Genomic DNA, 14,769 nt, shown 5'->3' with positions numbered 1-14,769 from the left:
AGAATCTCTCAACAAAAAGGTTGTGATCAGATTTTAGCTACTTTTGCTGCTGACTCCTACTGTAAATAATTGATTCTGATGTATTTTCTAGGCACTATGGTCTGGAAGTTTTTCAGGTTGATGAATACTAAACATAATATTCAACACTAAACATAATATTCCAAAGTGATCTATTAGCCTATTATAACAAGATTTGTATAATAATAGTGCTGTAATTAGTGTGCACAACACTTTTTATTTTTAAGTTACTGACTGTAATTAGGTACCCATACTTTGATAAAAAACGAAATTAGAAACTAAACTCATTTGTTTAGATTTATTTGAAAATTATAGGTACTCAATATTGTACACATTACACAATACATTTTTAAATAGGTACTAGGTGCTATTACAAAGAAGGGCATAATATCTATACAGACAGGGCCTATAAAGATTTTTTGACTGTCGATGATAGCATGATCACTCCGGTTTCTTGCGATAATTATTGTTGTTTTTATGGCATATATGTATGTAATACATGTACAACGCAAATAATAGGATGCCTGTCGCGAACTCACGGTAAAAAATATCCACCGAGCCTTGACTCCGGTTTACTTGAGTTCTTGAGGTAGGTAATTATGGGTAATTTACAGCGATCTGCGAATTATATTTGACATTAATCGTGACCTACCCTATTGTAGAACTTAGTGTGGTTTTGAAAATAGTGCAATGACTACCGAAATAATTGACTTGACATCCTTTGTTTGGTTTTATTCAAAATGATGATAAAGGCAATTTTTTTAAGAATAATATATATATTTTTTAGAATAATGCTGGAACAAAGAAAACAGCGACTGCTTTCTTGTGCCTTTCTGTGTTAGAGGTACCTACATCATAACCTTGACGATAACTGATTTTATCGCGTGCTAGCAAAGGGACCTTGCAATGCCTAATATTTATAATATCGTGCAAATCTTATAATCTCGGTTTTGGCCTCAGGTGGAGGTTTCAAATCCACCTAAGAAGAGAAGTGATTTGTTAGATACAATTACAATCATGTTGTTAGTTTTAGGTACTTAAACCAATATTCAGTAGACTCAGCATCATTTAGATAGGTAGTCAGCTCTAAGATCATAGATAGTGATCTCTTAGTTTAGTGGCCCGGTCTAAGAACTTTCAGTGTTACCTATGTACTCGTATCATAAAACACCTTTGTTGCCATAGAAATAAGGTTGTATTCCAATTTCCAATGTATTTGGTCACTTTTACCGTTATTCTCGAATCATTACTGATATATTGAAATGTTGTTTTAAAGAAGTACAATACAATACAATACAAATACTCTTTATTGCACACCTCATTACAGAAAACAATACAGAAGTACCTACTTAACTAGGTACATATTATAATTTATATTTGTTACATTGTAAATCTTGTTTGCCAACTCATGATAATTGCTAGTCAATACATATACGTAATAACTAAGTATTTATTCTTAAAGCTGTTTTATGATTTTAGCGTACCTATTTGTGTTGATAAATTATTAAAAAGCAATATGACAGACAGACAGACGGGTCGGTTCCGTTTTACCTTTTTGGTACGGAACCCTAAAAGAAAAAAAATCCTATTTTAACCTTATTTGCCGGCAGGTTCTAAGCTTATCCTTCGCGGGATCACCGGCGAGTTCCGCTCGGGGCAGCTGACGGCGATCCTCGGCCCCTCGGGAGCCGGCAAGAGCACGCTGCTCAACATACTAGCTGGATACAGGTAAAGCCATCAAGCACATTCATTCGAAGTTAAAATAAAGCTGATAATCATACAGTATATAATATAATGTACTGTGTGGATTCTTGAAAGTAATTCTTTTTTAATTCAAAACTTTGCACCTTTTGACACGACGTCACTACTGTGATGATCGACCATGTACGCTATTACATTGCCGCTATTTTTTTTAATGAATTGCACTAGAGTTGTTAGCTAAGGTTAAATTAAAGTTTCTTTTAAAAATTGTTTCACAACATTGAAACCTAATACGCAGACATAGGAATTCGTGGGGCAAATACTCTTGACAGGTAGGGACTTCCTATATCGATAGACTCAATTATCGATGCTCGTTCTATATACTAGTGACCACTCAAAGGTTTGCTTGTAAAAAACTGTTTTTATTAAAAGTGTAAAAATCAAATAAAATAATAACTCAATTTTCTTCTTCTTATTTTGAGGTTGAGATAATATTAATTATTTTGTAGTGCAATAGGTATTACGCCCTACCTTTATATAACCTAGCGATTATTTGGAATATGCTATGTGTGAATGTTATACTTGTCTTCAAAACAATAGTTACAAAAAACACACACAAGTTGGGGGCGATCACTAGCATATAGAGCGAGCATCGATAATTGAGTTTATCGATATAGGAAGTCCCTACCTGTCAAGAAAATTTGCCCCACGGATTCCTATGTCTGCTAATACGCTTTGTTTCAATTTGCGGTTGTATTATGTAATACACTGCATTTTGACGCAACTAAGATCTATTTAGCAAACTAGAAAATGACGTCATGTTACGATGCCTACGTCTACGTAAATTTTCGAAATATAAGTACCTAGTTAACTACGTGCTTGACGTACTTGACTAGGAAGTTCTACCTGAAGTTACAAGGAAATTATTTGCGTCATGTCGTGTTCATGCTAATTTGTAGATATAAATGCAAAAAAGACATACATGAAAGATGATGATATTGATGATAGGTAGGTACATGAAGATCGTCTGTTGTCTGCATCTTTATCTTGAATCACTTGTGTCTTTTTGTAACGGTGACTTTTTTGAAGTATGTAAATAATAAAGAGTAGGTAATTATTTATATCTACATACATATCTATACAAAATAAAATATAAATCTATATATATCTATCTATATATATATCTATATAAATACAAAGTCAATAATACGTTACATTTTAATTTTATTTTGATTTTCTTTTACTGTATGCTAAGAATATAGAGTTAACCCCTTACTTCATGTCATAAATAAAAAGTATTTGTTTAAAAATGAACTTTAATAGTTGCTATATAGGGCTGCGCATGAGGTAAAGGGTTAAGTAGATACCTAAGTTTAAGTTACCTATCAACTACCTAGCTTGCAAATACATAAAGGAGCCTCGTCTGCCAACAAACCACTCTGTGGTTTGGCAGAAGAATATATGTAATTAGTTATAAGAAAGATCTCTGAATAAACGTTTTATTTATTTATTTATTTATTTTTTTTATCTATGATTCATTATCGTCTAAAAACCTGTGTTCTAACATGATACTTATGTGTTTTTTCGTTAAATTTTACTTCGTATGTATACACTACTGTGTAATTTATGTTTACACAGTTTTTTTTGGTTTTTAAGAATAAAAAAATGTATTTCTTATTGAATTTGACAGAGTAATAGGCGCTAGCGGGCAGATATGCACGAATGGCGAGTCCCGAAATTTGCGGCAGTTCCGTAAACTGTCTCGATACATCATGCAGGAGGACCTGCTGCAACCCCTCATTACAGTGCAGGAGGCCATGGCCATCGCGGCGGACCTCAAGCTAGGGTCGGAAGTCAGCAGGAAAAAGAAAAGGGTTATTGTAAGTATACGGCATGTAGGCTGTAGCTGTTCATACTCTATCTAATCTTAGGGCCAGTTGCACCACCACATTTGACAGACTGATCAACATCACTCGGCAGAGAACTATGAAAATTCCCATACAATAAAATTTAGCGAACGCCTTAACGGTGACAGGTGGTTTGGTGAACCCGACCCTTAGTCGTTGATAATCTGTGTATTAAGTAGGATTATTCGACGTACTGTAATCTGTGTTGCTTAGGTAGAAGAAATCGTGCAGTTGTTGCGGCTAAGTAAGGCGCGCGACACGGTGACGGAGCGGCTGTCGGGCGGCGAGCGCAAGCGGCTCGCCATAGCGCTGGAACTGCTCAACAACCCGCCCGTCGTGTTCCTCGACGAACCTACCACGTACGGTATTGTTTTCTTATTTTATGTACACCCCGCTGCAAAAGAGCATATAGCCACTTTATGAATGATTTCCATTTATAAATGCAATTTTGCAGCTCGCTGTACCACGATCTCTTGAAGTTTGCGTGTTCAAAAATGAGAATTATGAGTATTCCTATAGGCCTCTAGGCGCCCATACGTCAAACCTTGCCAAGCAAAATGAAATTTTATTTTGTCAACACAAAGTTCAAATTAGAATGGAAAAGGAGACCTTTTTATAGGTCTCTGGGCGGCTAGAGGATAGATAAATAAGTAAGCTTAGAGTGTTCACTCCATACATACATAAAACCCATACCTATAGGTAATACGTTTTAAGCGAGTTTCAAACTTACATACTTATTATATTTTTTAATACCATACGAAACTCATGTATGGAGTGAGCACTTTAAGCTCACTTATTTCTTTAATTATAGTTGTTAAAAACGTCTTCATAATATTAATAACAACCATTGAATAACCAGTTTGAGTTCGGAATTTATTGCGCCACATTATGGCAAATACATGAACGAGTTTTCCAACAGCTGTTACGGTTGTTATGTGCGTTGCGTGGTTAGGTTAGGCGCTTAACAATAGAAAATAATTAACCTCAAAGTTATTGCTGCGTATAAAAGGAAATTCACATTCCAGTGGGCTAGACGACGTGGCTTCCTCAACGTGCGTGTCGCTGCTGAAGCGAGTGGCGCGCGGCGGGCGCACCGTGGTGTGCTCCCTGCACACGCCCTCCGCGCGGCTGTTTGCGGAGTTCGACCACGTGTACGTGGTGGCGGGCGGCCGCTGCGCCTACCAGGGCACCTCGGCTGGCGTCGTGCCTTTCCTTAACGAACTCAACCTGATATGCCCAACGACCTATAACCCAGCTGACTTTGGTATGTCAACGACGCTGAATTAGCTTCCTAGAGTCCGACCACCTCATGCAAAGTGCTACGTCAAGTATGGCATTATCGCATTTGTGACTGCTTAGTCAGCGTGGTCAGAGTCTACTTGCTTCTTTTAGATACCACTCAACTGAATGACACAGACAGGGTCTTGAAAAAAAGTTGGCTCCAAGTGGGGTTAAATCATGGCTTGGTAATAATCGATTATAATTAATAGTGTTTGCGTGACGACGCAAAAATAACGTTTTGCATCCTACGTAATCGACTAAATAGGTAATTAATTCAATTATTTAAATAAAGTATTATTTTGCTTTTCCATTAAGTTATTACCATAATTTATATAAATTAATCAAATGTATAAATCTCACATTATAGAGGATGTTTTAATTCCGTTCGTGACGTACCTACGTTAACGTACCGGATCTCTAACGTACTCATGAGATATAATTTAAAGTCAACCGGGGAAATTGCTTATGTCGACATAAAATCGCTTTTCCAAAATTTGCAAGATAGACACATTTTACCAAAGGCGCATTTACCATCTCACTGACGAAAGCTTACCTTAGGTACAACTTAACCTTGTTTAATTGTGGCGTTCCACGGCAAAAGGTACCTTATGGCAGTTGGCGCTTACGTCGCATAGCGCCGCAATAATAATAGCGCGCGGCGGCGGAGCGGCGTTAATAATAGCGTAAGCGCCAACGGCCATAAGGTACCTTTATCCGTGGGATGTCACAATTTAATTTATGAAAACCTACTTCACACTTAACGTCGTTTCTAGTGATAGAAGTGTCAAGCGGCGAATACGGGTCGCACATGGACCGCATGGTGGCTGCGGTGGAGAACGGGCGCAGCCAGCGCTGGCGCGACTACGCCGTCGCGGCCTCGGAGCGTGACGACATCGAGCAGCTCAACGCCGGGGGCGTCGAGGAACACAACTACACGTACGGCAGCACCTCGAAACAGCAGTTCTGTGTACTGCTGAGGCGGATGCTGCTGCAGACTTTCAGAAATAGGGTGAGTACCAGTGTGTCATAAGGGAAGCCGGCGCTAATACGGCTTCGAGGAACATAATAGGTACAAATACGGCTCCAACTCGCGACATTAGGCCACGCTCGATACTGCAGACTTTTAGAAATCGGTTGAGTACCAGTGTGTCAAACATACCGCAAACAGGCGCGTCTGAGGTTTATCTGTTTAAGTTTAGGTTTTAAGTCACGTTTGGTATCATTGTCTATTAATTCAAAGATTGAATTGTAGACCATACCAAATTTCATCTAAATCGGTTCATCGGTTATTGATTCCCCAATTTCCCCATACAAACTTTCACCCCATTTTCACACCCCGAAGGGATGATTTTTAGGATAAAAACTATCCAATGCCCTTTCCCGGGTCTCAAACTATCTCTATAGCTATACAAATTTAAACTCAATCGATTTGGCGGTTTAAAGCCATTTAAAAAAAAAAGGTTGTTTTGCGTTTACCTCAACCACAATGAGGAAAAGAGCGAGGTAATTGTTTTTCCTATTATCTAGGTAAATGTTCATGACAATGTTCTGTCGCGTTTAATTATCTCATAAACGTGGGGAAAATAAAAAGGCCTAGAGACAAATGTCGGAAAATGGCAATCAACGCTGGACATAGAAACTATATAGCATTAATAGGCTTGCACCTTATCGGACTAGTATAACCCAAGAGCCGCATTTGAACATGTTGAAATGTTAACTGTTTTGGCCTGTTTATATGCAAAGTGCAAGGGTCTTCTCGAACTGACCGACATCTAAACGCCCCGCGCCCGCGACATCGTTTTACGAACATCCTAAATGTGTCTAAGTCTTTAGCAAAAGGTTAACAGGCTAAACACACAGGGCCCAACGTAAACACACGTTGGCTACATGGCATCGAAATGCAATGTTTACTGGAGTGCATTGGTCAATACAAATAAGTAATAACTTATGCAAACGTAATATTTATGTCAAAGCAAACATAGAAAAAAAATCAACAGTTAAAGTGACCTGAACCTATTGTGAAATCAAGGATAATAATGTTGAACTTCGCTTTCGGTACTATTTTCTCTATTTGTTCGTAGAGACATGTCACGTCAAGTAATTGTTTAGGTACTGGATTTTTTTGCGATACTACGTATGAATAACATACGACGATATATCAAGAAATACTTTCGGCAATACTTTTTACTGTGCTGATGGCCGGCATAATATATTTATTTATTTATTAAACCAACTTACGTTAACAACATTTTGCCAAACATGAAAGCTATAAAGGCCACAGTACAAAAATATAAAATTATGTATTCATAACATAAATATGTACGGCGACGGAATCTTAAATAGCATTAAGTTAAATGATTTGACAAACACGTATACATTTCAATTTATAGGTAGGTGTCAATTTTTTTATATATACATTAATCTTGGTGCACATTCAGACGTAACGTTTACAAGTTATCTAATAATACTGTATTGTGATAGGAGTGTTAATTGACTCCAAATAGTGAGTGGCTGTGAACACAAATCTTGACTCCGACTGCGAGAACAAGTCCAGTCTGTCAGTAACTGACAAATGATTTTTGAACTCTTTCAATTAAGGTAACATATAAGGTATATTGTAAATACATACATATTTTATAGTTTTGTCGTTGTGGTATCTGTTAGAGTAATTCGGAAAGTAAAGTTTTCTGTTTCCCCATAGATGTCGGCACTTGCAATAATTATTCATTATAGTCAGCAGAAGAAGTTGCTAAGCGGGCGAGGTGTTCAAAATTACCTTGACACGCTCTTATTCTCTTAACAATAAAGTCGCGTCAAGATCATTTTGAACACCTGTTCCGCTTATCAACTTCTGCTGCTGACGGTACGGAAGCATGGAATGGACTATGGACACAGGGCGGACACGCCATACATCAAAAATCATTTGCGTTTATATGTGTGCACGGCACGTCTGTACACGCGTCATTGTGTGTGTGTGCGTAAGTCGCAGTACTGAGAGCACGCCAGAAGTCCGTCAGATTCATGTCGCAGAATGGTCGCGGGGCGAGGTAATGCGAGTCGGGGTGGGGCGGTGCGTGGCCGTTCTGTATGATAATACTATTACTTATGTGGCATGGATGTTGTTACAATGTATCTGCGTTCCTCAGGGCTACCTGCAGCTCCGCGTGGGCCTGCACCTGTTCCTGGGCTTCATCATCGGCTCGCTGTTCAGCAGGATGGGCTACGACGCCTCCAAGACCATATTCAACTTCGGCTTCTGCTACGCCTGTATTATCGCCATGTTCTACATTCCTATGATGCCTGTGCTTTTGGCTTGTAAGTTTTGAAACAGTTAAATGTTTATAGTTTAGACTACCTACATCTAGTATGAAGTTGACACTCAATCGTTTGTTAGCATATTTTTCTCACTATTGAGGAAGTTAATATATTTTTGTGATGACACTTCTCAATGAGAAGTTCTAATTAACGCGTAGGTGTATTTATTCATATATAGGAGTTCAAGTACGAGTATGTTCACGTGTTAGCAGTTTTTTTTCTAAATGTTTTCAGTCCCAACAGAAGTCCAGTTGGTGAAGCGGGAGTACTTCAACCGCTGGTACGGGCTGAAGCCGTACTACGCGGCGCTGGTGGTGTCGCGCACGCCGGCCACCGTGGCCTTCAGCCTGCTGTACCTCTGCATCACCTACCCGCTCACCTCGCAGCCCATGGAACTCGACCGCATCCTCATGTTCACCTCTATTTGTATCGTGGTGGCGCTCATCTCCGAGTCTATGGGGACGGTTATATCGTCAACGTTAAATGTGGTTGTAAGTACAATTTGCTTACGGCTTTAATTTGTCTAATTAAAATCATTAGTGGGTTTTTCTTTGGTTTCTGTGTAATGACAGTTGCCAAGTTGGGACTAACGATGAACTATAATTGTTTGAGTCAAGGGAAGTCAAAGCGTCCATCTTTGAGCCCAATGGGGCTCAAAATCTCCCCAATCAAAATTATGGGGATCTATAGGCAATTGCACGAAAAATTTGAATGAAAAATGACTCACGCTAAAACGGTCGCATTTTTATCGCTTGTCACCATGTTTGTCACGTTCTAGCAAGTATGTAAGTGCGAAAGTGACGGGCATAGTGACAGGCGATAAAAATGGAACCATGCTGCGCCCGCAGCGCGCTTCATTTTCCAAAGCATCACGTGATTAAGTCGAGTGTACCAATCTATGAGGGCCTTTAAGCAGATAACTATCTAGAGGCGTATTCAGGAGGGCTATGATGCTTTGTCACCAAATCATTAATCATTTATTGCGTGATATGTGAAATACCTGATAAGTGATTAAATTTGGTAAAAAAGACGCGAGGATAAAGTACAAGTGACTAATGATAGCGTGACATGATTTGAGCTTTTGAAAAATCAATTTTAATCTCGATGACTTAAGGCCTATTTTAAAGAATAGATTACTTAATCACATTCCACCACTTATCTACTTTTGCCATTGATCATAAACATCATCCGTGGTTTGAGCTTTTGAAAAATCAATTCTAAACAAGTTTACTTAAAGCGTATTTTAATTAATGACATCCTATCACCACTTATCCACATGTGACATTTATAGTTAAAAGTTATCCATGGTTAAAGCTTTTGAAATATAAATTCTAATGGCGTTTATTTAAGGTGATTTTTAAAGTGAAACCGATTAAGGTAGACCCGGCTGCAATACTTAATTAACGAAGGCTGATATTTGCTTGTAAATTCATACAAAGTTTTAAGGATAGTAGATCTTATTAACCTCAAATACGGTGAATTGTATACGTCAAACCAAAGAGTAAAGTAAGTACATATATAGGTAAGTATATTCGCCCGTGTTGGATTTACATGGGATTTACACACTGTATAAGATTACAATAGGGAATATTACGCAAAACTCTGCGTAGAGGACGTCACTAGCACAATCACTAGGCCTACTGAGAAACACGAAAATCGAAATTTTTGTTTCTGCCTCTCTATCACACTTATTGGATCGATAGAGAGGCAGATAAAGAAATTTCGATTTTCGCGTTTCGCGGTAGGCCACCTGTCAAACAAACCGCCTTGTTGCATCAATGTCATAGTGAAAACTTGTCAAAAAACTGTTTAAGGCATATAGTATGTATAAATTACTCCATGGTTTAGGAGCTGCACTCTGGCGACAGAACATTGCAGTAATATTCCCTATATTCCTTCACAATGGTCATTTTTTTAGTGTACCGCACAAACTTTGTTCGCGGTACACTTATTTTGTGGCTGAAGTTATTATGACTCACGAGTCTCACGACAGTATCAATTCGAAAAAAAGCAGAGGCAATGTCTATGAAGGTAAGTACTTAAAAATGTATACTACTGACACTGGTACTCGGTTGATTTTCTTTGTCAATATTGACATTCGTTCATGTTAATTCGTGTATGTACAACTATATTAGCAGAAAATTTGGTATACTTATTATACTACTATATAAGCATGCCTCCGAAAATGTAAGTGCACGACATTAATTATTTACGATACAAGTGCGGAAAAGAGGAAATACGAAACGAGTGGCGATAAAATAAAACACGACCGAAGCGAATGTTTTAAATCGACACGAGTTGCGAATTACCTATTCGCACGTGTATCGTACAACGTTTTACAGTACGTATGGCACTTAAACTTTCGACATACGCACGGAAAGTGCTCTTTCTCGCACTAGTTCGAGAAGTGACATTTTCTTCACATGTGAGGCAAAGCAATCAAATGCAAATTTTGAGTTGTTTTCTTATGTTTGCTGGTAGAATGTACTAAATTTTGAATGATTTTAATTTTGTCGAATCGAAGATAGTGCGACGTGCCTGTACCTAGGGCGTGCTCTGCCACTGCGGAGATGCTGCAGTCCATCTTCTTTACACTCCGTATGTGTTCTACGAGTCTAGTGGACACGTTGCATCCGGTTTCTCCGATGTAGGACACCGCAATCGCATGGTATCTCGAAGATGCCCGGGTTACCCAGCGGATCCCTGTCCTTTGGAGAGCGCAGCACACTTCTAATTTTTATGAGGACGGAACATTGTCCTAATGCTAAACCTCCGGCGTAATAGGCGTCCAATTTCATCCGTCACTCCCTTAATGTACGGTAGGTAAGCAGGTGCGTAGGTAAGCAGGTGCTCTCTCCGCTGTATGCTTCTTTCGAACCGATGACGAACCTGCTGCCCGCTGGCTCTGTCTCCAACCATACCCATTCCTCTCTAACGCCTGTCGTACATGCCGCAGCTCGCCTTGTATATATTGCGGATCACAGAGACGTAGAGCTCTGTTAATCGGTGCACGTGGGACTGACGACAGTGTGCGGTTCAATGTTAGTATGTCTCACAACAGTTTAAATTCGATGATTCTATTTTGTTTGATATTTTACAGTTAGTATTTCCCTTGTATTGGTATGGCGAAAAATTTTGTTTCACTCGGTGGTAAAATTTGTTTAACCCTCGTGCCTTGAAACCGTCGCAACGCTCAAGATTACATTTTCTTTTTTAATTTTTGAATCTTTCGCTTGCTCGGGTATTTTGCCCCCTTGTAAAACAAATAGGTAACGAGGGATTAAAAAAAATAATTGATCGATCTTTTAAGTGTATGAACATAGGGGGGGAGTATATTGAAAAATAAAAATATCAAACTTTTCGTACTTGTTTGTTTTCATTCTCATACCGAGAATATTTTGAATACCCCTCGTACTACGGGTACTAGGCGACGATATACATACTTATATAGATAAATACATACTTATATACATAGAAAACATCCATGACTCCGGAACAAATATTGGTGTTCATCACACAAATAAATGCCCTTACCGGGATTCGACCCCGGGACCATCGGCTTCGCAGGCAGGGTCACTACCCACTAGGCCAGACCTCAACTAATAATAATAATCCAGTAACTTTAGTTATAATTTTCAAATAAATAATAATAAATAATAAATAAATAAATCTTTATTGTTCAAAACATACATGCTACATAAATAATTTAGGGATTCCTTATTCTATAAAGTATCACTTCAAAGGATTGAGTGGCGATTTCCATAGATATGTAAAATTATGGCCTAAGCCAATGATTACAAATGTAAAAAAACAACTCTGCGTTTTAAAAGTATGAATATAATGTTTTCAGCCCTAAATTATATGAAAATGATAAACGAAACGACACAACCATTATTTGTTTGTAACCTATATAAAACTGTTTCTTTTTTGTTAGGTTTTAATAATTATCTTTTAAACTTGCATGTGCTGATGACCCCAGTTGACAGACTGCCTGCACTTTATCGCTGCTGGGTGCAGTGATACTACCTTAAATAGCATGGACTTCTTTGCGCCCTCGTCCACACCCATCGCCACTACTACGCATTCCTACGTCTCGCCGGCCAGCCCTGCATATTCCTTCCCTACTCTATCCGCACCTTTCATTTCCGCTCACCCTCCCACTCAGCCTATACGCCTTCCCCCTGCACGTGCAGCTCACGCTTCTTCATATGTTGCCCCCCGAGCCGCCACCCCTCCCCAGCTGGCTGTCCCACAACATCACGCACTCCCACGCACAGCTCAACCAGAGCAGCCCGCCCGTCCTTCCGTCCGCAACCGTGCAGAGCCTGCTACAACCACAAATTTCGTGGAGATGCAGAAAGAACAAAACGGAATTTTAAAAGTAATTACACCCTTATACAGAATAAGCACTGACCGGAAACTGACGGTTGTCCCCTTTCATCTTAATGACTTTATTTTCACAGGACATACTACAACAGTTGGTCAAAAGGAACACTATTGAGGAACAAAAACTTCTAGCTTTAAGAGAACGCAATCGGATTTTGGCGAACAGGTAAGAGTTTTGACATAAACGCGAACTAATTTCTATAAGAAGATCTTTTTTTACTTCCAATATGATTTAAGTAAAGGTTACAGTTAATTTTGAAACAATGTCAAGTAATGCATAAAATTGTAAAAAAGATCCCATATAATTGATCTTAAGTTATAGTTTTCCCCTAATTTTCATTTTACTATTGACTGCTTGTTTAAGTAGATTCAAAAAGTCTATGACAATCTTCTTCACTGCTATTATATTGCACACAACTGTACTTATATATAGACAGGATGTTTGGTGCATTAGGCTAAGCTATCATCATCTTCCTCGCGTTGTCCCTGCATTTTGCCACGGCTCATGGGAGCCTGGGGTCCGCTTGGCAACTAATCCCAGGAATTGGCATAGGCACGTTTTTACGAAAGCGACTGCCATCTGACCTTTCAACCCAGAAGGTAAACTAGGCCCGTATTGGGATTAGTTCGGTTTCCTCACGATGTTTTCCTTCACCGAAAAGCGCCTGGTAAATATCAAATGATATTTCGTACATAAGTTCCGAAAAACTCATTGGTAAGTACGAGGCGGGGGTGGCCGGGGTTTGAACCCGCAACCTCGGGATTGCAAGTCGCACGCTCTTACCGCTATAGTCCCTGGCGCACACGACAAAAAAGTGCGATTTACGGCAAATGATGATGATGGAATTCCCTTTTGCAGAGTTGCTCCTTTTGACTCACAGATTGATTTAGTAAGGGGAGCCAATCGAATTTTTGATGCAAATTTTTGACTTCAAGGGGGTGCCCCCCGAAATTTGTAAAAAATAGTTTTGCTATTTGGTCAAGTTTGGTATCATTTTCGTGTAACTCAAGGATGCTAAATTCATTTCTGATATTTAATTTATATAATTTCATATAAATAATTTGAAAAAAATAAAAAATTGCTATTTTATTTTTTTCCGAATAAATGCCAAAATTTTTCTTATTTTAATATATACACAAAAAATAAAAAAATCATGAAATAGCCCTACTATTCCTCGTTATAAAAAGTTTACACATGGTATATTTATTTCTAAAAAATGTGAAGAAAAAAAATGTAGACCTTTCGACCACAAGCTCACCGAATAGTATACAACGATGTGTGTTATAGCATTTTCTTATTTTTTATTTTTTTCAAATTATTTATATGAAACCATTTAAATTAACTATCAGAAATGAATTTAGCATCCTTGAGTTACACGAAAATGGTACCAAACTTGACCAAATAGCAAAACTTGATTTTTTACAAATTTCGGGGGGCACCGCCCCTGAAGTCAAAATTTTGCATGAAAAATTCGATTGGCTCCCCTTCCTAAATCAATCTGTGAGTCAAAAGGAGCAACTCTGCAAAAGGAAATTCCATCATCATCATTTGCCGTAAGTCTGCACCATGGACTACTAGCCCACCAGCGCTTATTATATATATATATTATATATGTATATAAATAATATATTCTTTTCTTCTTCCCTCTTCCCTCGATTTCAAATTAATGAAGATTGGCTTAGAAGGGTCATTTTTGACAAACTTTTTTGATGCCAATCGATCCCATTCCTATTGAGGATCAAAAACTTGTATGGAACAGAAAAAAAAATTCCGGCTAGAAAAGCCACAAATCGAGGATAACTTTTCCCATACAATTTGTATGAAAATGAAAACTCTTATTTTTCACATGATATTTTTGTATGCCAATCGATTCCATTCCTATCAGGTATCAATAGTTTCCTAGGGGTCGGTAGCCTAGCCTTAGGCACTTTCCTAAAGCCATAATATATATATAGCTAGGGGATTAGGGCTAGGGACTTATAACTTCGTTTTTTTTTATTTTCGCGTTTTTTGTTTCAGGCAAACGACAGGACTAGACGACACGGAAATTTTGGTAGAAAATTACTTGCAATAATTTTAGTAGACACTAACACTAAAAGCTATACCAATTATCATTTTTATTCATGACACTAATAAGATTCTGACTTTTGACAAATGTCA

General features: G+C 38.4%; 1 protein-coding gene across 1 annotated transcript in view; it reads left to right on the top strand.

Annotated features, from left to right (window-relative positions):
* The window catches only part of LOC134650406 (ATP-binding cassette sub-family G member 1-like), a 57,025-nt gene that overhangs the window by 34,342 nt on the left and 7,914 nt on the right, over nt 1-14,769 (top strand). The window contains exons 3-9 of the mRNA XM_063505364.1: nt 1,629-1,746; nt 3,410-3,599; nt 3,840-3,985; nt 4,652-4,890; nt 5,681-5,916; nt 8,054-8,222; nt 8,457-8,713. Of these exons, the coding sequence (XP_063361434.1) occupies nt 1,629-1,746; nt 3,410-3,599; nt 3,840-3,985; nt 4,652-4,890; nt 5,681-5,916; nt 8,054-8,222; nt 8,457-8,713 (1,355 nt within the window). The remainder of the gene's footprint in view (nt 1-1,628; nt 1,747-3,409; nt 3,600-3,839; nt 3,986-4,651; nt 4,891-5,680; nt 5,917-8,053; nt 8,223-8,456; nt 8,714-14,769) is intronic.

This window comes from Cydia amplana, chromosome 1, assembly GCF_948474715.1.
Source record: "Cydia amplana chromosome 1, ilCydAmpl1.1, whole genome shotgun sequence".
Classification (NCBI taxonomy): Eukaryota; Metazoa; Arthropoda; class Insecta; order Lepidoptera; family Tortricidae; genus Cydia; species Cydia amplana.
The sequence above is the reverse complement of the archived record's forward strand: the minus strand, read 5'-3'. Positions and strand labels throughout refer to the sequence as shown.